At 41.9% G+C, this 25,535-nt stretch overlaps 1 protein-coding gene across 1 annotated transcript in view; it reads left to right on the top strand.

Annotated features, from left to right (window-relative positions):
- nbeab (neurobeachin b) overlaps positions 1 to 25,535 on the top strand; it is a 251,897-nt gene that overhangs the window by 206,987 nt on the left and 19,375 nt on the right. The window contains 7 exon segments of the mRNA XM_030109360.1: positions 2,447 to 2,564; positions 2,647 to 2,749; positions 3,361 to 3,476; positions 5,871 to 5,983; positions 18,520 to 18,660; positions 19,795 to 19,914; positions 24,286 to 24,438. Of these exon segments, the coding sequence (XP_029965220.1) occupies positions 2,447 to 2,564; positions 2,647 to 2,749; positions 3,361 to 3,476; positions 5,871 to 5,983; positions 18,520 to 18,660; positions 19,795 to 19,914; positions 24,286 to 24,438 (864 nt within the window).

Raw genomic sequence — 25,535 nt, 5'->3', positions numbered from 1 at the left:
ATAGAGGGACCTGTGTGGAAACAAAAGGCTGTGCTTGTCGGCCACACCAGACCCCCTTCGCCCACCCCCACCACCCCCCACCCGCCCCCTTCATGCTCCCCCAGCCCTGAGCGTGACAGACCAAGAGCAGAGCGCCGGTCCCTTCCTGGTGGCGTGATTAGATTGGGGCCGAAGTCTCCAGCTGGCAGGCCTGTCTGTGACTGGAGGCGGCCGTCCCCAGCGCTTGTCACTGGCTGACACCTCTGACAGGCAGGGGACAGCTTCAGCAGACAGGTTCATTAAATGGCATTTTTTACAGCTGGGCCTCCAAAAAATGAGGGCTGGGCTTTGTCAAATCCCCGAGTCTACAGGGGCCCCTGCATGTTAGTTTAGACCAAAGCTTTGTTGTTATGACAAATTTTTTGATCTGGGCGGTTTGAAATCAGCTCTTTTTTTTCTCCTCTTTAGCCTCTGTTTTGTTGACAGCCGGCCCTTTGGCCTGTACGCTGTCACGGCAGCAAAAAAAAACCCTCGCTCTCGCTGGGTAACAGAAAACAGCCAGCGCTAAAATTTGATCAGTCTCAAGCTATAAAATTACAGCTGTTTCCATGTATGTTGCAGCACAGTGTCTGTTGAACGAACCCTTTCTGTAAACTTCTGTTTTATTACTTGGCAAGTCGTTTTAGTGTGTGCTATACCAAAATGAGAGATGAGGAAGCACTGTGAGATTAAAATAATAAATTCAGATTCACCAGACATCATAATGTCTTAATATCGTTTCAAATAACAACTCACCAGTCCCGTCGTGCAGCGAGCTGCTGTTGGCTTCCCATGATGCATATCTGTATGACTTGCCTCTCAGCATTGCACTCAGAAGACTACTTCCACAACATCTGGCTGCAGAGTTGGAGGGGGATAAAGGATGCCCCCCCCCCGCCCGCCTCCATGTGAGCCCCGCTAGCCGTCCTTCCATCTCACCTCCTTCCTCTGCACACCCCCCCACACACACACACCGCCCTCCTCCTCAGGGCCATGCTGTCTCTATGACAACTGTTTGAGTTGGGGGTTGCAGAGGTGTCAAGCAGGGGCATTACTGGCAGGAGAGCACCAGAGATGCTGCGCTGCACATCCACCATCTCCACCTAATCCAATTTTAATTGAGCTCCAGAGATTTTGGATGTGGCACGAAGGTCGGGCACGAGCTATTCCAGGGAGAAATTAAGGCAGCCCAGCTCGTGCTGCACTCTTCCAGCCTGTCACTGTTTTAAATGAGCATTAGCATCAGACCTAACCCAGCCCAACATCTCACTCTGCTTTCCTCTCTCCCTCAATCACCCCTCCACGCACACACACACACACGCACTGTGCTGTAGGGCTTCACCCCCTTACTGCCCTGTTATATCTTTATTCTCTCACACCCACACTCTCTCTGAACCGGGCCCAGGTGTGATTATAACCTGGGGAGTTGATGAGGTTCCTCCCCGGCTCGTACTGTCGGACAAAATTGTTCAGTCACAGAGAAGTGAGATTTGGGGGGGGGGGGGGGGGGGGGGGGGGGTGCGCGGAGACCATTCTCACCTGTCAGAACAACTGTCTTGGTTTTACTGTGTGTGGACCTGCAGTCCCCGCGGAGCTGCATACACTAATGACTCTTTGTCTGCTCTCCCCTTTTCTTGGCATGATGGTTTTTTATTGATTATTTATGTGTCGCTGACCTGAAGGGGGTTGTTATTTCTTTTTCTTCTTCTTTTTTTTTTTTTTTTGACCACTTGCATTGCTCCAGGGAGCATCTCCACCCAACTAAAACAATGTGAAATATTCATGGAAATCCACAGACAGCAACATATTTGTATTAAATCGGCTCTGTTACTTTACTCAGTCCTTGCTCCAAGTTAATATTAGGGTTTAATGTAACAATGTGTCTGTTGTAGTGGGCTGGTGAGGCTCCAGGTCCAATTCACAGCTGTCACTCCTGCCTGTACGCCTCATTAAGAACTGCCATTACTAGGACAGTCAGCATCAGTACTCGCATGTTTTTCTTCAGCTGAACTTCTTGTGTCAGCAAGACCTTGGTAAAATTAGAACCACCAATTCATTAAAAGGATGACAGCACAGTTTCTGAAAGGCTAGAAAACATAAATACTTTTTCATACATTATGCCCTTTAAAGCAGATATGTACATTTCTGTACACATGTTTTATAATTACTGTTATTGCAACACTGTATTTCTCATTTAATCATTACCAATACTAATAAATGTACTAATACTAGTATTATTTATTAAAATTATACTAATACTTTTTTGTGGTGTTAATAAACCAACATTTTCACAACACTTTCCTATTTGTTTTATGGTAAAATGCTAAAGGAATGATAAATACTAAGTTGTCCTTTAACAGTCTCAGTTGTCTTACGATGTCTAATAATAACCAGACCAGACTTTCCTCTTGTCGTTCTGTCCATTCAGGTCCTAGCGTACACCGAGGGTTTACACGGGAAGTGGATGTTCAGTGAGATCCGTGCAGTCTTCACCAGACGGTACCTCCTCCAGAACACTGCAATGGAGGTGTTCATGGCAAACAGGAGTAAGTGCAATACCACACAGAGCACTTAATATTCACTCTTTTGCTGATTCCATCATTAATCGGTATTTTCTACTGTTTGCAGCTTCAGTTATGTTCAACTTTCCGGACCAGGCCACAGTAAAGAAGGTGGTCTACAGTCTCCCCAGGGTGGGAGTGGGGACCAGCTATGGGCTCCCTCAGGCCAGGTGGGTCAAAAGCTAATAAAAGGAAAATCGGAACGCTTAAATATTTGTCTTCTTGTGTGTTTTCCCCTTTTATGGCCATTGTTTCCTCCTCTGTTGTTGTGTGGTCGTGCATCGCTGCAGCCTGGCCTGCAGCAGAGTCATTTGAGGTCCCATTGCTCCACTCATTGAAGTGGATGTGCACTGACCCCGACTGAACTGACCTAATTCTCTGACAGAAGACTCTATACAGCACTGCTCCAGCCAGGCCACTGACCACTGAGGAACAGCACAGATTCCCCTTAGACCCCCGTGGTGCTAACAGCCCTCTTTATAGGTTGCTGCGAAAACGTTCAGCTGTATATTTAGACGAGTAATAGAGAAAATTGACTTGAGTTACAACTCAGGGAATTACCTGTTTAATTTAAGCTCTCCAAATTGAATACAATCAAATTGGCTTTACTGTGAATACGATTTTCTTTGTTGAGCTGCTAATGTCCCTTTTCTGTAATGTGGAAAACATGCTGCCTTTGAGAATGACTTCTTCCCTGTTTTGGGGGAATATACAATTTGAAATACCTGTAACTATATCCAACAGAGCATATCTTGATTTATTGTGAAAATGTTTTTTCCAGGCGCATCTCCCTGGCCACCCCTCGGCAGCTTTTTAAATCCTCCAACATGACCCAGCGCTGGCAGAGGAGAGAAATCTCCAACTTTGAGTACCTCATGTTTCTCAACACTATAGCAGGTAAGGAAAGTTTATCCTGAAGATGTGGAAATTATTTGTCCACTTGTTTATAGCCATCAGTAAAACAGACTCAGATATTTTTTTCCCTCCTCCTTCAGACAAAATCCATCCCCAGTGAAAGTATTAACTTTAACTGTTATCCACGTGAAAGTTTCCGCGCCATCATGAACAATAATCTTTATGTGTCAGTGTTAGTGGAAACACACCATAAGTGGCCTCAGGTATGTCGTATTTGTTTAAGAATCCATGGTAGCCGTAAGCGGTGCACAACAAGGTACGCTTCACTGTTCCCGTTTGAAGCAAAGAGCAGGCGCAGCAGATTTTGCCAGATAATTAGCGCCTGGCTTTGTGAGAGTTTACACATGTGTGTCTGCGGAGTTGAAAGGTTCTGTTGTCGACTCTCTGATCTGAACTGCAGCTAACAGGGAAGGCAAGAGCGACTGCACGCTACTGTGCTCAGAGAGGTGTCATCCTCTCTCTCTCGCTGCATATTCATGCATATTTATATTTAGCTTGCGCTTGAGGTTCGATACATTATTGTCAGCTAATTAGATGTAAGGCAGACAGAAAAACATGCCCAAAATTCATTAAAACCCCCGGTAATGACCTGGGCTGCCAGGGATGTCAGAATAGTGTGGAGCGGTAGACAGGCGGGGGGTGAAGTGCTGGGAAGAGGTGCGAATGGGAAGAGGTCTTCTAATTAAACACTATTCCACTGTTATTAACATCCTGCCACCCCAACTCAAGCCTGAGCACCAGCGGGTCTAACCACAGCCACGCCGGGCTCTTCCTCCACGCTCAGCCTGCCGCTTCCTTTCCACTGTGTGGCATTAACCCGGGATAATTATGCTCTCCAGCTTCCTCCAAGACCCCCGGATGCCTTCTCATTCAGCTGTCTGTCAAATGTTTTCACTTCCTCCGCCAGTTTTAGACTCTTCAGTGCCATCCTGCTGCAGAGGCGCACCTGCTGGATTGGTACAGGGTGATCTGGCATTTAGGAGAAGATAGGTCGAAACTTTCCTGAATCTTTTCTTCTGAATAATTTGACAGTCAACTAAAGTATCGCAGATATTGAAGCAGCTGGAATGGAAGTGGCAGAGAACAAGCATTATTCTGACCAGTGTTTTGCTTCTTTTATTCTGCTGATTAAATATAGATTTTATTTTACTGACAGCTTCAATAATATACATTTTGGAGATACTATGAATGTGTTCAAGGAGTACTTCATCATCTTGAGCACAAGTTTTCTCAGTGTGAGTGAATCCTCCAACTCTCACTCTTCTCATCTTTGTCTCACACAAACCAATAACAAGCCATAAACAGCTGAATTATTTTAGTTACATACTTTTAATTAAAATACCTCATCAATCTTTATATATAGTCTGCAGCTGTTGTAATCTTTACATCGATGCACTAAAAATCATCTTATACTTTTAATTCTGGTGTAGTGTTTAGCACTCTAATCTTACACTTAGAATATCATTTGTTCGAGCCCAGGCTTGCAGGATCCTTTCTGTGTAGAGTTTGCATGTTCTCCCCATATGTGCATGGATTTGATAAAGCAATTAAACTTCAACATTCACTCCTGTGGACACTGTCTGTTTCAAATTGAAATAAATTAGAAGCTGTGGCATTGTGAAAGCTGTATTTATGTCCCCTTACAGGTCAATTTCTATTCTTTTTATGGAGAGAAAACAGTTACTTTTAAACCTTCAGTTTTCTTGGAGCCGCCGTTTTGTGCTTGATTTATGACCAACAGTAAAAATACCAACAAATCCCTCTACAACAGTCATGGATTACCACTGGCCAGCGCCTGACCTCACAGCCGTATCAGTGTCATCTTCAAAGGGAAACTTAGAGCATTAATGACAACATGGAACATGCTTTTAGTTTTTCCCATGGATTTCATATGACACTTTGTTCCATCTGAAAATCATATCTCTGCTTCTGGAAGGTGGAGGACGCTCACATCTCTGACTGGCGGTGACGTTTCAGGCGCTTGTAGTCGAGGCCCCCTGAAGAATCTATATCTCTGTAATGACATCCACTCCTCCCCGCTATGCAGAGGGACTTATGTTCTTTATAAACTCAGACTCAGGCCTAATGCTGCTCCCAGAGTCCTTTGGTAAAGTACGCTCAGCAGGGAAAGTTATGAGAAGCACAGAAAACATTCTCTGCTATCAGTGTATATGTTTCCCTGGTGGACTCAGCATGGAAGTATGAGAGGAAGTCCGTCTGATTGAGAGCTCTGAGATTCAGGGCTTGTAGGAATGCTTCATGTTGATCCCCCCCAACGTAACCCAAGCCTCCAGTGTACCCTGCCCTGCTTTCAACCCCCATGTTCCCTTCCAGCCCTTCATCACTCACAGATTTCTGTCTGCTCCGTGTGTCCAGGGAGGACGTACAACGACCTGAACCAGTACCCGGTCTTTCCCTGGGTCCTGACCAACTACGACTCCGAGGAGCTGGACCTGACCCTGCCAGGGAACTTCAGGGATCTGTCGAAGGTATGGAGGCCGAGGAGAGGAGAGGAGAGGAGAGGGGTTTCCTTATTAAGAGTCAGATTGTAAAACAATATGGAATTTACTGGTAAAGGAATCATGTGCAGCCTCACCTCCTGAAATGGAAAATACCGTTTAGTAACATCCTGAGACACACTCCAACACCTACTGCAGGTTCAATCCAAGTTTTCTCTTTCCTCGGTATTGTCTGCACACACGGTTTGCTCCCTCTGCTTCTGACTGGAGCTCTGTGGTTTCTGTATTAAAAACAATATTGATGAGAAATGTGGCTGCAGATAGGATGACACAATATATCCTGTTTTAGTCTCACAAAAAGGAGTGAGACTAACAGTGTGATAACAGTACATTATGTGGCGTATCAACTAAATAAACGAGCAAAAGGAATAAAATACTATAATGATAATTTTTTTTAAATATTTGATATATTTTGATATTCTCAACAATTTCAATGTAATCTTATGATTTGAATCTTCATATATGACCCACATTATATACTTTTTTTAATTAGAAAGCCCACACTGTTATCTCAAGATACGAAACTGATGTGAAGGCTTCATGGGAACTATAAACACAAACATCAGTCTTTAATTTCAGATAGCATCTGAACCCTTCAAAGATTAGCAACAGAAATTATTCAGCATAAAATAAGATACAGCACCCTCCCATCATGACCTACTGAGTGCTGATAAGCAATAATTGTTTTTTTCAGAGTGGTTCCCACCCCGGGGAGTTGAATTCATACGGGTTAAGGAGAACCAGAACAGGATAATGGAAAAGGTTAATCAAAAGTAGACCTAGCAAGTTATTTTGAAGGCTCTAATATTTGTAAGTTGGTGATGTGTAAATCAGTGCTTGACTTGTTTTGTCTGTCCATTTACACCTCAACGGTGCTTGGAGCCACTGACAACGCCACTATCTGAAAATGTTTCATGATGAAACTTAGCTTAGACTGAGGCTTTGTCTAATATTAGCTTTAAACTAGCGCTTGGATTCTGTTGTCGTGTTAACAGCAAAACTCATTTCTAACAAGGCTTCTTGTCCATGTAGAATGTGGAAACGCTACTGTGCATTTGTACCACAGCCGTAGTTCATCTACACCTGTGTGAGTAGATGGACAACAACAACAATGGCGGCCTCCCAGTCCATATTATTGGTAGTTTTATAGTTAAGATTGACCCGTAATAGCAATCCAACTTAGTTGTCTGGCCAAACGAATCCACATTTACCCTCCATCATTAATGTTTATAACATATTGTTCTCTGTGCGAATGTGTCGCTTCATTAGAAAAACAAACAACAGCACCCACTATTGGCCTTACATCAAAACTCCGTTGTTTTCAAATTTTCTCAATGTAAAATGTAAAGTTTTCCAGAATGAAAATGAAAAAGCAATGCCTTTTTGCTTGAAACGTTTTCGTTGAAACGGGGCCTTAAATGAAGCAGGTCAAAAACACATCGCGCTGCGCAAGTAATGGAAGCTTTGGCCATGCTGCCGAATCACAACAGGCCTGATATAATAATACCCACAATGCCCCTCAGCCCTGATAGATGAAGTCCAGACTTGTGTTGGCTCTGTCTTTGACTGTGTTTGCCTGGTTTGCTGGTTTACCACCCCCCCCTTCACTTTCTCTCCATCTCTCTTTCTACCTCGCTCATGCACACTGCGGCTCACTGACCTGAAAACAGTCGCATTCCTGTCTGAGCTCTCTCTCTCTCCCTCACTCACTCCATCGATGCCTCGTTCCCGCTCGTTTCCCTCAAAGCACCAACGGCATGACGAAGAGCCTCGCTTTCCCTTCTCAGCTCCAAACAGTCTGGATCAGTCTGTGGATGGATGGCGATTGGAGGAAGCTCAGTTTTGTGTTTCTTTCCACCATCTTGTCCACCTTAACGATGGGATATCCAGGTGGGCTGAGAAAGCCACTGGGATGTGTGTGTTTATGTGTGTGTGTGTGTGTGTGTGTGTGTGTTGAGAGGGGGTGATCAGGGCTGTGCCATGTGCATCCCTCCCCCGCCCCGCCCCGGGGAGACAGTTATGTATTGTAATGTATTCCTGTGACATCCTCCCATGCTGTTTACAGGCCTGAGCTGCCTTCATTAGCATGAGTTCACAGCCCGTGTCTCCTGACAGTTGTCCTTGGACCCCCGGGGCTCTTACCTCCAAAAGTTCACAGCTAGTGTGGCGGGGAAGGGGCCGAGCCGAGGCCCCCACGCTCGTCCTCTCTGCTTGGTCTGCCCTTTTGTTCAATTATGGATCAGTGGTAGTTGCACGGTCTCTGGAGACTTGTTGGTGGCGTGTTGTGGCTGAGCGTGTCTTCCTGAGGTGTGTGTCCTGAGGACTTGGCACCACATGGGTTGTTTGGTAAATAAGACCCAGTATTGTTTCTAAGACTTTTGATGCTCAACATACGCATGTTTTGGTGCCCACATCAGCCCAGTAACTAATCCAATCAGGGAGCGAGTTGGGAGGCGGGTGTTGTGTATTTTCAATTTTCAAATGATCTGATAGTCGATTCAACTGCTTCTTGCTCACTTTACACCGAATGAGTCGCCTGCTTCATGTTTAGGGTCAAGGTTTAACCCGATGCACTACCCGATGTGAAAAAAATTATATAAAACTTAGAGTTTACTTGAAGTAAAATAATGTTATAGATGTAAATTTCCCCTTTGTGGGACAAATTAAGGATTATCTGATTCTGTCTTTATGTAATGGAAGCAAATTGTAAGATCACAATAAGCTTTTCTGGTATGTTTTATTTACTAGCACCTGTTGTGCAATTCGTTACCTTTCAATCAGCCAATATAATGTATTTTATTTTAAAAATACAAGAAATTAGTCTTTAAACTGATATTTCCTACTCAGTGGGAATTGAGCAGTGAGTTCTCTGTTATTGAATTTCACTCTCAATATATAAGAAGTGAGAAGTGACTGCTTTTATTTAGATTTTTTAAAGAAAAAATCATCACGTTTTAATCCCATTTGCTGATAATGCATTTCTATTCACTAAGAGGGGAGATCATTTATCTGTACTCCAGACGAGGGTCTAAACCTCCTATCTTCCACAGTGAACCACACCCTAATTTATAATTTTTTTATTATTATTATTATTATTCCTTACTGGGTACTCACTAAAATATTTTATGGAGGATATTTTGATGATTCAGTTCTGCCGGATATTTTTTTTAACAACACAAATGCGCCATTTATTTCTAGTGAATGATGTGAGGAAAGCTTAAAACTGGTGTGTTTCTGTTTGAAGTTCCAAACTTTCATTTGGTCCTTCAATGTGATGAGTTATTTACAACAAAGGCTGATAAACAGGCTCACAACGTGCCTGAGGTCTCTGAAAGGTTTGATTCACAATGCTGCAATTACTCTACTGTTCACTGTTGTCATTAAGAAACTACTCAAACATGAGGCTTTTACATTTCAGTTTACAATAAGACCCTTCCTAATTAAAATTCTATTCCAAATTTCTCAGTTTTTTTTTCTCCTTCTCGTAGTTGAAATATCATCTTCGGCTCTTGAAGAGCTTCTTGAAGATAAACTGTTATATCGTTATTGCATCAGATTTCCACTCTGAAGCATCATTAATACCCACAGAAAGGACTCTCCTGTTATGTCACGCTCGCCATCGTTGCATAATCTGAGAAGATTTCTTTCCCACACATCTGACTTGTTTCACACTTGACGGACGGGATTGTTTGAACCGCTCCAGGTCTCGACTGATCTGACAAATACTGTCCTCCCCAAACCTGCGCACACCTACAATTACCTGGCGGTTGGGCATCCAGTCAGCCGTAAACCGCTGCAGAGTGCTGCCTCCGGGCCACGGGCCTGCATATTTGTATGTCAGATACATTCATGCGGTGAAGTGTTTCATTAGATTGTAATGATTATTTTGTGGTGGAGTGACAAGCGGATGATAGATAGAGGGAAGCTAATCTTCCTCATAGCTGTTAAATGATGTGACGGAAACTCGTTTAATTGCTTAAGAAAGCGGAAGGAGCAGATGTGGTTCGACACTGGGCTTCCTCATAATACGCTCTTTAATGTATCGCAGGAAAAACTTTGGCATAAGGCGAAGAGGTGCAAGGACATTTCTGGCATGTTTACATATATTCAGGTGTGATTTTGTATGGAAGCAGATGTTTTCAGCAAGGTTGATCATAAAAATAATCGAATCTTTATGTAATTAATGCATAAAGCACATGCATATGCAAGTACATGGCTAATAACAACAATGGCGGCCTCCGAGTGTCATGACTTCTGGTCCATATATTTCTGGGACTCTGTAGTATTAAAGTTGAAAGTAACTGTAATTGCAGTCCAACTTGGTCGTCTGTCCTTATGAACGTTTTTGTACTTTGTAGCATGTGTGTGCGTGTGTGTGTGAATGCGTGTGTGTGCGTATGGTTTAATCACAAAAACAACCAACAGCCCCAGCTCTTGGACTGGCATGCTAACTACTGCATTTTCAGTATTTCTACTGAAAGGATACTTTCTAAATGTTGTTGTGTAACCTACAAACATTTTCTGAAAAGAAAAGGAGAACATTATTGCATTTTCACTCAGAAAGTCATCTTGGAAATGGATCTTTAGAGCGTTAGAGTTGGACCAGTAAACTATTGCTATATTAACCTTTAAATTTGAGCTTTTCTTATATTTCACAAAACCAGGCAATTATTTCCAAAAATGACTCCAATCGCAACATGAAGTCAATTTAAATGAAACCCTCTGGTGCAAAATGCAGTGAAATGTCCAAAAAAAAACTTCTCCTCTATTTTGCATTATGCATGTTTTTACAAACTCACCCTGACACCACGGCTTTGAGACTGGTTTGATAGCAACAAGGTAGCTGGGTTTCATGGCAGCATCACAGAAGGATGGATATATATGCCTCTCTGCATGTCTTGAGATGATGTAAACCTCACTGATAATGTAGAAGTAGATTCACCCTCTCAAACAACAAACTTATTTCGCAGCTTCTCAGCTGAGAATCACAAACTCAGACATTCTTTGGCCTTTGCGAAGCGGCGTCTCCTTGATTTTCTTTCCATAATGGAGCCTCCTTCACTCTGGCTTCCTCTCCAGTCAGGTTGTTTGGGAGCACATCTGCTTTATCTTGAGTTGGAGCAACTTGATTCCATTAGACTGGAGCTGCATGCGGCCCCGGCTCTGACGAGGCGGACCAAAACGACTGCGACTCCTCCTGACAGAGCACCACAGCAGCATACTGTAATGTAATTTCTTCTGAAATATAAAATGCAATATGCGTCTCTTTGGGAGGTAGCTGGGATATAACCAAACCAACGGAGACACGCTCTGCACACTCGCTCACCGATAGCCGCGCTCATTTCCTGAACCTTTGGAGTGCAACAGCAGAAATGACGCTGATTGAATGTGAAGCCAAATCTAAGTTTGATCATACTTTGTTTAGTCGTGTTGATGTATTTCACCGGGTCAGGTGTTATACGAGTAATGAACTCGGATGGGAGAAAGTGCGGTACTGTCTGAAGCACTTGTTTTCATTGTCTTGTATCTGTGATCAGTATGATGAGCGATGCAGGGAGAGGAGACCAGGTGATTATTCTTGGTTGAACAGAAGTAAGAAAAGCCTGATTTAGGCTCATCAACAGATGGTGAGTGTGACAGGTCTGAAGGACCAGCGAAGCACCAAGGCTGTCTTCTCATAAATGCCTTTTTATTTCTCATTAAATGGAAACTCAATCATTCATCTCCCTCATATCTGGCTGTTCTTTCAGGTATTTCCGGAACAGTATTTTATTATGGAATGAGTAATTATACTTGAATATTTTTGCATATTTTTATTAGAACACTTTTTCATCGCTGTTGGTCTCTATGCAATGCCTTTTCATTCAGCTCACAGGTTTATGACATTTATATTTTTATATTTCCGTGTATATACCAAGGGTCTGCAACCTTGATGGCAGATTTGTGATTTTCCATCAAATAAAAGTTGCTTGCAAGCACAAAACAAATGATCTAAAATAGTAATATATGTATATGTATATATAAAAAAAAAAAGATAAGAAAAACAAATAAATAAACACAGAATTTTCTAAAAGTTTCATGGAGCCACTACAGAAGGACTGAGGAGCCACATCTGGCTCAGGAGCTGCAGATCACAGACTTCTTCCATTTACAACAAATTCTAAATTTTGTTACATTTTTTTTATTATCTTATATTTTTAACAGTTCCTGACTGTACTCACCTTTTATTAATATATTCAGGATTGATATTGGACATTGGTTACTATCTTATTGTACTGTATCTGTTTGATCATGTGAGCGTGTGTGCACATACTGTATATACAGGTGCATGAGATTCATGTCTTTAATCGGCGTCATCAATCAACCATAAGGAATTCTGAACTACATGAACTGTCTGAAAAGTGCTATGTACATAAAGATTGATTGACTGATCGTCTAATGCATCATATTTACTGTCTCTGTGGACGAGGCGGCAGCTCTGAGCTGTGTGTGTATGGATACACAGATTCTGCACTAATCGAGAGGCGGCCTTTTATTTTCATGCCTGAAACCTCCCAGGAACAACAGCGCTCGAGCTTCATTAGCCAAGTTTCTCTGTCCCGTGTTCCTGGAGCTGTGCGCTTTGTGCTGGCAGACACGCCGGGGAAGTCGTGAAATTCAAATCTGGCTTTAATCACTCCATTACATTTTCTCACACTTTCTTTTCAGAGTAAACTTCAAAATCTGACACATCTGACACATTTGCTGGAGGGAAGCATCACAGTTTAGACAAATACTTCTCTGAAATAATAGACGGCAGTGTGGTTTTGCAGAATCACTGAGCTGAGAGTTTAATTAGCATTGATTTTAATTACAACTGCAGTCACAGCTGTAGTGCAGGAATCTGGTTACAAAGCCAATCTGGAAAGAGCCAGCACATTTTTTTCATTACAATGTGTTTCTTGAAACATTAATATTTTACAAATAAAACTGCTGTTAAAAACCTTATGACTTGTCAAGTAAGCTTGTTTCGTACAAGCTGTGGACTTCAGCATTTGAATTACTAAAACACAGTCAGCATGACAGTTTAATTCTGAGACTGGAGCCATTAAGGAAGTAAAATTTGACTCGTTGGTTCCTTTTCTTTGAAATGAGTCACAACAGTGCAAAATAACAGCTTTTCCTCCAGTGTGCCTGTCAGTGCTTTGAATAGTGGTGAGCCTCAATGGAAAAATAAATCGAACAAATTGGGGGATTTATAAATATCTCATTTCACAAGCAACATTACTCTGTCTCTGAGTGTCTACATATGCACATGATTTCTAATACTTTGCATTTTCTTTTTTGCACTATTACAAAGTCTATCAATCTATATATGTTTTTGGAATGCACCCCTCATTGCATTTACTCTTTTCCATGATTGCCGTTATTTTAATGATTCTTGGCAGAGATTGTCAGGAGTTTGCCAACTTGAGGCCCCATTTGCATGACACATTCAATGTCATCTACTCATGCATGTGCAGAATATTTATTGATAACGGCCATGGTGCGAATGTTTATTGGCAGTGTTTTAGAAAAGGTTTCCCCTGTCCCTACGGCGATAGAGTCAGAGCGTTTTCCAAAAGTTGTGTTTTGTGTGGCTTTGAGCATCGTCGTTATGTAAACAAACACCTAAAATGTAACAAAAGCTCTCGTTGTCACTTAAAAATGTCGCGTAGATGGAGCCTTAGTTAACTTTTCACTTTTATACTGATGCATTTTTGCATAAAAGATATCAGCTCTGTACCAGACCCAACTTCATTCCACTGCCAGTCCATCACAAGCGGAACACACTTCCATACCTATAAACCATTTTGAGTCACCAGTTTACCTCATAGGGTTTTTCTTACTTGGAATGAAAATTAAGTACCTGGGGGAAAAAAATACACCAACAGAAAGAGTCCAAGCCCTGCTTGAACCGGGGGACTTCTCACTCTGAGGTGGAAGTGCAAACCACTATACCACCTGACAGCACTTTCTGAAGATTGCTGCAATGACACGGGTGAAACAAGGACTTGTGCCATGATTGTCAGTCAGACTGAAGAAGAAAATAAAATAAAAGTTATGTTACTAGACATTAACATATCAACATAAGTAGACATATTGGTTTCTTTTACATAAAACCAGTTTTTGGATTCCTTCCATATCATTTTGTGCTTCATCTGAGTAGAGTTGCATGTTTTATGTTTAAAATGTAATATTGGAGTCGAACATGTTTCGACATGCTATTTGTTCCTGTAATAACATGCTTTAGTCAATGTTAGTTGCATGTTTAGACCCATATTGATAAATCTAAATATTTGCTCATTATTGTTACCTGCCTGCTGTATTTCTCCACTCCTCTCGCTCTCTGTCGCATGCATTACCTGGCTCTTTTGTGCAGCTCCAACCTGCATTAGTCACACTCGCAGCGGTTTTACGGAGTGCGAGACATCTTGTGGCTTGCACCCTGGTCCAGCTGGGCCGGGACGTCACATGGAAGGCTATTATCACCCCATAAATCCATGCAGATCTCAATAAACTTCTCTTTCAGTCTATTCAATTGTGCTAACACTGATGTGGACTGCCATTAAATTTTAGGGAAGGAAAAAAAAAAAGAGAGAGAGAGAGAGACTCCATTTAGTTTTGACTCGGAGCTCCAGGAATGTGCACTGTGCCACCCACAGATCGAACGGTAATCTTCACAGTGCAGAGTCAGTCTGCAGCTTACAGAGCAGACCTCGCCAAAAGCATAGCAGTTTTAATAATGTTAGAATTAGCGTCCTTATTTCAGGCATCGCTCTGAAGCCATTTTCTTCCTCCTGACCTCCCAGCTGCAGCTCTCAGGTAGAAAAGCTGCCATTGATTACATTACCAGCCTCCCTCCCCCCGCGTAACTGATTCAGTGGTTCTGAGTATATTAATATTGACTGCCAATATGCCTCTGAGGCGCTCATATTGGAAAAGGTGATTGAAAAGGCAGAGAAGGCAATTTATTCGCCACTAAAAGCATGTTTAATGGGAGTAATTTTGTTGCCTTAAGAACACATGAAAATGAAACAGCTGCCAAAGGGCAAAAGCCCAGCGATGGTGTCAGCATAATAATAAAGTTATTACTGTGGCTGTGGTAGAAATAATGAACCACATTATCCAAGGTTTGGCCTGAGTATGAAACGTTTGGATGGATGTCGACTAAACGCAGCTATGATATTATATTTTTATGTTCTCAGAATAATTAGGAAACAGTCCTTGAAATGCAGGATCGTGAATAATATTTATGATTTCTCGTGTTTTCAGACGTGATGCTGTTTGCTTTACTCGTTTTGGCATGTCGGAGGATTTGAGCCCCGGCAGTGACTGGTTCAACCTTGTACGGGGAAAACATGTCTTTCTTTGGGTGGTACGGTGGCTCAGTGGTTAGCACTGTCATGTCACCAAAGAGGGGCCTGATTCGATATCAAGCTCGGTAAAGAACACTAAAGGCTGAAAGCAATGTTGTCAACAGCTGATTTATGAGCAAAGTATTTATTGGTGAGGAATTCACTTGAAAAAGTTAAGCATCTTGTAAATCTGTGCAACAATGCACATCTGAAGGTTTGTTATGGTCTTGTGTTCACTTTTTCATCATATTTAATTAACTGATTTGACTTTTTCAAGCTTTTTGTTTAAATATTATTCCCACATGCTATCTGTTAATTTGTTATTTCATATCTTTGTACATTAACCTCACAAGTAAATTTGCATCTGCAAGAAAATTTTTCTAAAAAACATTGAATTCCACCTTTTTGCAATAGTTATTAATTTGTAATCACTAACTCCCCCTCACTTCATGACTTATACTGAGAAGGATCTTTGTGCATCTCAACACAGGAAATCTTTCAGCACTGATTTATTTGCTTTGAGATCATTTATTGTAACTCAGCTCAGTTGCAATATGAGTCAACTTAGATGATATAATCAATGTCATGAACTATTTAGAATAGTTTTTCTTTTATAACGTGTTTCACAGAAACATACTGTGTGTAAAACACCATTAAACAGCATAAATCTAATAAAGACTCTCATATTATTGTTATTCTGATGTTTTTCCCTCTTTCTGCCTGTGATGTTTTACCTTTAATGATTAATGGTTATGGCATGGAAACTCTGCGTTTGTCCTCACCGGGTTTCATAAACCTCCTGACGGTGCCCGGTAGTCCGAGGGGCTCCCAACACTAATGGCAGAGGCTAACTGAAATGTTTGGCTCGTTGGGTGAGTTAAGTGTAAATCAGGTCAGCCGGGGTTAATCCGCATGGATTACCTCCAACATTTAACAGGAGACACTCGTATCTCCTCCCTCCATCCTGAGCGTGCCAGCCTGCTCTCCCCCGCCACCGAGCCCCTGTAGGGTCCAGACACAAGGCAGCGCAACTTTTTAGGGTCCTGGAGAATAACGAGGCCTGACAGACAAATCCCAGAGTAAAGCTCCACGTCTGGCCTGACCTCTCCTCCAGCCGCTCCGACTCTGGATAAATTATACCCACTTTTTCTCAATTATGTTTGCGCTTTCCTATTACACCGAAAAGGAGAGCTTTTGATTTAGACACTGTAGCTAAGAAAATGTTTTTACTTGTAAATCAGAGCAAAACTGCTTCAATTTCATCAAATCTGCCGCTGGCAGCAAACCAGCACTTTTTTTTTCTTCCTTTTTCATTTTCTGAAAAGTTTCACATTTACACTTTCTCTGAGCGAAGTTGCCATGTAAACGGACAGTATAGCTTTATAACATTCCACCTCCAGTTCGTCACGCAGCGAAAACTTTTTCAGTGGAATGGTTTGCACGCCCAAAATGAATTCTCTGGTGATGCTTATGCTTATGCGATCATTTATTTAAAGGTTTGCGGCATGATTACTTTTCACAAGCCTTTCATATGTCTGCATGTACATGAAAACTCAATCCACATGGCAGACCGCTGCATGACTGAGCAGCAACACGAGGGGGGAAAACATTGCGGATTGCTACAACGTAATGAGTGTTGTCACCCGTAAGTCAGATAAAGTTCATGAGTCTGCCTGATTTCAAGTTTACTTGTGAAGTTTCCTATTCAGGATTTACTTTATAGTGAAGGATTTTTAGAGTAAGCAAGCTCTGAGAGAGACGTGAAATATTTCCATATTTTTTTGTGGCAGGCTGAGACACAGTCTGCATTTCGAACTGTAGGCAGGGATGTTTTCAGTGATGATGAGGGATGAGGATACATAATTACTGTTCATACAGTAATCATACATACTTTGGATTTTCAGAGGAAGCTGAATGTTTCAGAGAAAAGACGTGCACAGAGAAAATATACAAACTCCAGAAACAAACACCTCAAGCCTCCTTGTTGTTGAACAAGTGGACTGAACACACATTTCCACATTTTGGAGATGGTTGTTCTCCGGGTGTAAGAGATAAGATGAAGACAAACCTAGAATACAGATAATATAGTCTAGTGGACTTTTCTATATTGATGCAATTATTTTCAATGAATACAAAATGAAAAATTTCATATAAGAGTGAATCAGACTGACTGGTAGCTGCATTTTATGTGACATGGCCTTTGGCCAAACTCCTAAATCTACACTGTGGTCCTAACCTCATGTGTATCACCTCCTTTTTTCCCCCACAAATACAGCTGACTCCCAGTTATAAGTGGTGCTGAAAACTATTTTAACAAGCTGAATATTAGAGCCGCTGCATACAAAGTGCAGCTTGTACTGACCTGATAGCAAAGTTGATTCAGTGTGTGCGCCTGTGAGAGGGAGGCAGTTAAAATGGAAAGAGCAGAGAAAGGAGCTCGTTTCACTTGTAAGTGCCCACATTGTCTGACAGCTTTGCATATCCTGTATTTTAAAATGAATGAACTTGTCCATAAATCTCTCTGACTTTTTCATTTTCTTTTCTTTTTTTTTCTTTTTACCATATTGTTAATATGCTGTAAGACACGACCCTGGCACAGATCTGCAGATTTACTGCCTCAACCTGAACTCGATCTGAACCCAGAACAACTCCTTCATCCAGTGATAACATTGTAGTCTGAATATTATTAAATTATTACTGCGAATATGATCTGTCAATGCTGACACTGCTGATGGATGGATGAATGGATGGATGGATGATACTTTATATTGGATGGGAAATTGTTGTGTTTCATCAGCATATGAACTTGTATAGAACACTGAAATAATCACATGAGAAAATTGTGTAAGTTTGTCATCAAGAGATTCTCTGTGTGCAATTATATTTTGTCTGTGTTTCGCATTTTGTTTCTCTCCAAATCTCTCAGTGTACCTTGTCAAAGTGTAAAAATCCAAGAAGTCCAGGTTGTCTGTACACACAGAGTGTACGACTCACCAAAAAAGTACAATGAGATAAATTTACAACTTTCTTAAGGCAACTCGAAGTTCGACCTTTTATTTTCCACTCACTGGGAAAAGTAAATTGCCTCCCTGCCAAAACCAAATGTGTTTTTGCCTGGTTTCTTTTCAGCCTGTCGGAGCATTGAATCCGAAGCGAGCCGCGTTCTACGCCGAGCGCTACGAGACGTGGGAGGATGACCAGACCCCTCCTTGTCATTACAACTCCCACTACTCCACCGCTGCCAACACCCTGCACTGGCTTGTCAGAATAGTGAGTAAAATCACTCCTCCAGCCGGCCCTCACTCCTATTATGTGCTCCGGAGCCTTGAATTAGTTGAGTTATGTGAATGGGAATGAAGTCGAACCTGGAGCGTGTTTTTTTTTTTCTTCTCTCTCTCTCTCTCTCTCTCTCTCTCTCTCTCTCTCTCTCTCTCTCTCTCTCTCTCTCTCTCTCTCTCTCTCTCTCTCTCTCTCTACATTAGTTGATTGTCACTTTTCAGACTTGATGATGCTGTTACTTTGAGGTCTGTCGGCTTCTTGCACAGGAAGCAACTCGACATCTCAATTTGATTGGGCCTGAGTTAGACCAATGGCGCTCAGAAAACACATTTCACAGGCCAGTAAACCAGCATATGTGAACTAAATAAAGAGTGGCTGGGTAATGATTTACAGAGGCTGCTGTGACAGGTTTATGTGTTTCAGGCAACCCAGTGAGCGCTGGAGACATGTCCATCAAGGTTACTGAGCACTGTCCTCATTTACTCTGGAAGAGGAGGAGGAAGAGGAGGAGGAGGAGGAGGAGGAGGAGGAGGAGACAGAGGAGGCACATACACTTCCAGTCTGCACGGCTCCTCTCAGCTGGCAAATACGCGTTTTCTTTTTTTTTTTAATCTGAAAAAGCTTTATGAGGAGTTTCTACTGTATTCCTTCTCCTCCTTCCCCCATCGTCATTATGAATGGGCTTGATGAACTGAGGGAGCTCTCTTGACAGCAGTTAGATTGGCCTCAGTGGGTTTGTCCCCACAATTCCTTTCTTCCTCTGGTGAGTGATCCATCCGCTCAGGCCGGCGATGGTTGCCATCGCAGTCTGAGAAAACCAAATTTGAGCCAATTATCATTATGGCTTTCTGTGCTCAGGAAGAACACTAATTAATTCTCCCTCAGGCTTGGATACAATCAAGGGCTGATATCCACAGAGGTCCATCCGTCTTCTGCTGAGAGAATAACAAAGGAAACGCAGAAAAATTCAGACTAGCTTTCATGTGTTTGCTCCAGGAATGCAAATCTTCCAGGATTAAGACAACGTTTAGTGTAAAGTGCTTAATTATTACCATGCTAATCATGCTGAGCCATTTAAATACTGATGCTGATCTTTAATGCCACCGATGTGTTTTGTTCTTGTAGGAGCCCTTCACCACCTTCTTCCTCAGTGCCAATGACAATAAATTCGACCACCCTGACCGCACGTTTTCGGCCATCGCCCGCTCCTGGAGGAACTGTCAGAGGGACACATCGGACGTAAAGGTGCCAGTCACAACATAACATGACATTACAAGTCATTTTTTTAATCGTATTCCTATTCCTATGTTTATCTTTTTTTTTAAATGAGATGTTTCCCATACAACGGGTCCCACATGCTTTCATTAGAATTTTGCTTTCGTTCTCACCGCTTACTGTCCTTTGGAAAGACATGAAAGGAAATGTTCCCCTCATTCTTCATATCGCGGTTTGAACAGCAAAAGGCAGGACATTTACACTTGACTTGATGTGCAGGACAACCTTTCAGGTTTAAGGATCCACTCCGTTACTTTGATATGTCAGTTTGGCAGATAAAACAACTTCCTGAAACACGGCAACACTGGGTCATGAAATGATTAATGAAATAATGGAAATATTATGTATGGTTTTTACATTAAATTAATTAGTATTTTGAAAAGTCAGTGATACATTTATGTATTTCAACCCAATTTTAATGAATTATTGACTCATTTACATAATTATTTAATGGTGTATTTTTTAATTTAATGTTGCCATCTTTAATCCTCCATGGGATGATGGTCATTTAAAACCCAGGTGATACAGACATCAATTGAAATCACTCAGATTTGCTTTATAACTGAGCTTATTTTAACTTGAAAATGTGAAATCCATGCAGGCTTATTAAAATGTGAGGAAAACATGAAATTACATTTTTTTTCTGCTAAATTAATGTCATAAATTATTGTTAAATGATCACTTTCAGTTAACTTTTCCTTCTTGGTGTGAGAAAAACAGTGTGTGGTGTGAGCTTCCCTCTCAATGTGTGAGATGTGACATTTCTGCTTTATTTAGATTTTAAGGACGTTTATTTTAGTCTCTCCTGCAGGGAAGATACATCTTAAAGCGTTTTGCCAGGTCACACGGCAGCTCTGCAGTCTGCATGTATAATCTGCAGCACAGCCTCACCAGGCTCTGTTTTCTGCTTCCTGCCTCCATGTTCCTCAACATGACTGTAAAAATATATGCCATTAATTATAAATGGCTCATTCAGACAGAGAATCTCAAAGAGCCACGGCGCACCGTTTGCTTTATCCCATGCAGAAAGCAAGCTATCTCCTAGCTGGACTTGAGTTTGAACAAAGAGCTGAGAGAGAGAGCGAGAGAGAGAGAGAGAGACAAAAGCTCTCTGGCTAGAAATCCACGGAGCAGTCGCTGAAAATGCTGAACCCTGCTGATTCGCCTCCATTTTGCCCACTGCATAGCACGCAGCGGGGAAACGCACTGACCTCAAAGTGTCATATATTTCTAGCACACCCTGCATTGGGTAGCATTGCCCCAGGCAATTAATAAAGCATTAATGACAAAAGCTATTTAAAATGTAGTCTTTTATGTACAGACAGGGCTTTTACTTGCCAGGATCCGGGGGAGAGCAACCAACAAGCTATGTGAGGCAGAGGTAGAGAGAACAGCTGAATAGTCAAACGCCACCCTGTTAACAAATACAGTCTACTTTCCGTTGCTTGTATGTCTGCATGCATTTCTTTTTACACTCATGGGACGGCTGACGATCTATTAGGAGACGCTGCTGTGCAGGACAGTGCAGGAATGCTAACTGTGGTTCATAATGCATTAGAAACAATGGAAATATTGCAAAATAGCTTGTTTCGATTATGCAGTGGAGGAATGAGGCGTGAAGCAATGCCACTTTAATCCTGTTTCATTGTTTTGATCACTATTTTTCTTTTCAAAAAGATGTTGAGAAAGAACATTCTTCAACATAATTTTGAAAATCTAATTACAAATGAATAATTAAAGGTGGTTAAAACGTAAAAACAGCATCATTAGGCCGTACAGAGTCACCACACACAGCAGAGAGTCCGGGGTTAAGGTCAGTTTCGGGCCTCTGATTTAAAAAGGAGCTTGTTTTTACCAGGGTCTTTCCTTCATTAACCCCGGCCTCCTCCAGCAGTAATGACGACAAGACGGAGGGAGCCCCGGCCCCTGATGGGGATGACCTCCTAAAAGAGCAAGTCAAATGGAAACAACCTCCTTGACCACCCCCCATCATTAATGTTAATGTGCGTCCATAGCTCTCATTTCTTTCTGTGTGTTCAGCTGGCACAGCCAACGCTGGGCACGGGGAAGCACATTCCACACACAAGGTAGTGGGCACACACACGCACACACACACACACACAAACCGCCACCATGTTGTCTGAAGGAATCCAGCAGCACTCCACTGGTGACAGATTTTGACGAACGTGTCATTAAGGTGACACAGTGTAAAGCAATGGAGGCTCATGTGATTGACTTGTTAGCCCATTACGATGCTGTTGCGGAATTAATGGCTGCCATGGGATGCCGGCTCGAAAACGGAGCTGGCAGTTTTAACGGCTCGCCGATGAGTTACGGCAGGAAGTTTACTGGGGAAAAAAAAAAGAAAGAGGAGGGAAAGTGTGGCGCTGTGTGTGTGTGTGTGTGTGTGTGTGTGTGTGTGTGTGTGTGTGTGTGTGTGTGTGTGTGTGTGTGTGTGTGTGTGTGTGTGTGTGTGTGTGTGTGTGTGTGTGTGTGTGTGTGTGTGTGTGTGTGTGTGTGTGTGTGTGTGAGTGAGAGCCAAGCAGACAGAGAGGAATGGCTACCTCACTCCCCGTTTCCCTGTCGTGTGCAGAGGGTGAAATGTGACCAACAGCAGACCGGCGTGGTTATTGGCCTGTACCGTGTCACGCTAACTCGCTCTCTCAAAACCTCATGATTTACAGGAGTCTAAGAGCTCCACGCGTTATGCATCCCATAGGCAACATAAAGCTCCATAGTACCACTGAATTTGACAAACACTGCATTCATAAAACAAGGATTTAAGACTGGAGCTTACAACAACAACATTGAACGGGTCCTGTTGGTGTGTTTTCTAATGAGGACAGAGCGGAGGATCTACATTCCTCGTGTGCAGATGCTTGACTCACTTATTCTTACTAAGCTGAAGGGTTGTGAGAACGAGACAGCGCTGAAAAATCTGCCTGAGACGTTCAGAAGCAGCTATATAGCTAGTTTACATCATGAGTAAATCACCATTCTGACATTCATAAGGTCTTAAAAACAAGCTACGATACCTCTGGAAGTACCTTGGATTTTCAACAAACATGAGTGTGTTTTAGGGCAGTGGTGGCCTGAGGGCTGCACAAGTGGGTTTGGAGTCTTGAGTTCACAGGTTCAAACCCCACAGCTGATGTGTCTGCCGCTGTGGCTCTCTGAGTATGACCCCTGAACCAAACCAGACCCCTGGAGTGCAGCCCTGCATCCTAGAAACATTATTGATCAATGTAAATTGATCAAAGGAATTTCCTCAAGGGGATTAATAAAGTATAATATGTTTAGTAAATACTAGTTTGCATAAAAAAATATTCAGGCAGGTAGTGTTTAAAAATGTTCTAGACATGTTAAACAGAGTACAGTCAATTCCTGTTAGGTCTGTTCTCACACCATGTACAATGGTAAAATGGTGGCTTAATAGCCTTTACATTTAAACTTAAAAGTTTGTGTTTGGTGTGGTGCAGAATATATGTGATGAAAATATTGATATTTAAAACCAAACACTTAGTACCAAAAAACAACCGTAATCTCAACATGAAACCAATTTTAATAACACCGCCTTCTGGGTTAAAATACACTGAAATGTCCCAAAAAAATCAAACTTATCTATAAGCTTCTTCATTATGCATGTTTTTACCAACTGACCCTGACCCCATGGCTTTGAGGCTAATGCTAGTTTGTTGTCTTTCATTGCAGTTCCGATGTCTCAGTTCGGCTCTTAGGCTTGTGCTTTCAGGAGTTTACATGTTATTTTATACTTTTGTCTTTGAGTGTATTATTAAGAAATTCAACAATGTATTATCAACCTTGAGTAATATTTTTCAAATATGCACAATATGTGCTTTCTGCTGGGTTGTAAAATGAGAAATATGAGTATAGTCATTCAGCAAAGGAGTGAATCCTTTGGGAATAGTCGTCTCTCCAAACTCAAGTAACCGTTTGCCCTTTATCCCATGTAAGGAATCACACCAGGCTTCAGTGCGAGGGGCTCCTTTACCAAGCTGACTTCCTCTGCGCTGCGAGGTCCTGACCCCATCACACGAACCCCGAGACCAGTTTCATTTAACACCCCGAACACCTCTGCCTGGAATAACTGGACGAGCACCTCTCAGCGCCTTCACACAGCCCGCTGTTTACTTTGTTTGCGTTACCTTTCCCCTCGAATTCTCACTTCATCTCAGTGGGACACGAAGCCCCCGCGCTCGTGTTATTTCTTGTGCCGGGCTGAATTGTTGGGGGCGATTATGTGGTGAAAACTGTGGTTCGAGGCTTTTGCAGCCTTGTCAGTCGGGTGAAAGACGAGCTCTCTGTTTCTCTTCTCCTCAGGAACTGATTCCGGAGTTCTACTACCTGCCCGAGATGTTCGTCAACAGTAACGACTACCACCTCGGGATGCGGGAGGACCGGACCATGGTGTGTGACGTGGACCTGCCGGCCTGGGCCAAAAAACCCGAGGACCTCGTGAGGATAAACAGGATGGTACGAGTGTCACGTGTCCACTTTAAAGTCTCACTCTGTGATTATGTTCTCCACAATTATTCATGCGCATAATGTTACTTCCCGTGTGATGTTAACAATCTCTTTCAGGAAATCCTTAAAATATTAATATCCACAATGTCTGTGTGAACAAAGAGCGGCCTCCTCTGTGAATAATTAAAAGCTGTGGTAGAAATTACAAGCCGAGCTTTCTTTATTTACATAATGATTTGATTACTTCTTTAATATACGCACCCATTAACTTTTTGCTGTATTGGCTCCGTATTGAAAAGCACCAACAGAAATTCATGTACTCAGATCAAAGAATAACAAATAACAGAAAACATGAGTAGAAATATGTTAATTATGATAAGAAAAAAATATGTTTGCATGATGAATGGGATAATGAAGTTCAGGTTTAGATTCATGATCAGAAGTACAGAAATATGTACTGTATTTAAAACAACTATTGCATTCATAAGGGCTAAATATTGTCTAAATATGTTCTAATTCCATTTAAAAAAGAGGGAATTAAAGGATTTGCCATTAACCTTTGGAGTATTAAAACTAATGTTTTACAAGATCACATCATTTTTCACAAGTCAAACAGAGCAAAACAAGTGAGGGAGTTTGTATTGTAACAACGATTTGAGGTGATCTTTGTAAGGGATATGCATTTGTGGGATGAGCAGCAGAGAGTGAATATTGAAGAAGTGTTATTCTTCTGTTGTTTTCGACTCATGTCTTGAGTTTATTGGTGAAAATTAGTTCCAGCACTGCTGCACTAAAATCCATTGAACATTCTTCTTCATCCCACAAATGCATGCTCCTTACAAATGTGGCTACTCACTTGTTTTAGTGATATCTTTAGCTCTGCATGAATATTGTTCCGTTATTATTCATAATTCATTCTATTCAGGGTGTTCATGTTCTCAACTCTTTCTCTTCAGACTAATAAGTGTATGTAAATGTTCTAACTTAGTTTGCATCTTTTTGTTGGCTTTTTGGCCTCCTGATAGCAGCAAACAGCTAAAAAACAGATCGATGCTCCCACTTTTTGTCCTAACCTTCCCGTGCATCTGCGTCCCCTTGTCTTATTC

Source organism: Salarias fasciatus, chromosome 14 (assembly GCF_902148845.1).
Source record: "Salarias fasciatus chromosome 14, fSalaFa1.1, whole genome shotgun sequence".
In the NCBI taxonomy this organism is placed as follows: Eukaryota; Metazoa; Chordata; class Actinopteri; order Blenniiformes; family Blenniidae; genus Salarias; species Salarias fasciatus.
Note: the sequence above shows the minus strand (reverse complement) of the source record. Positions and strands in the feature narration are given on the sequence as shown.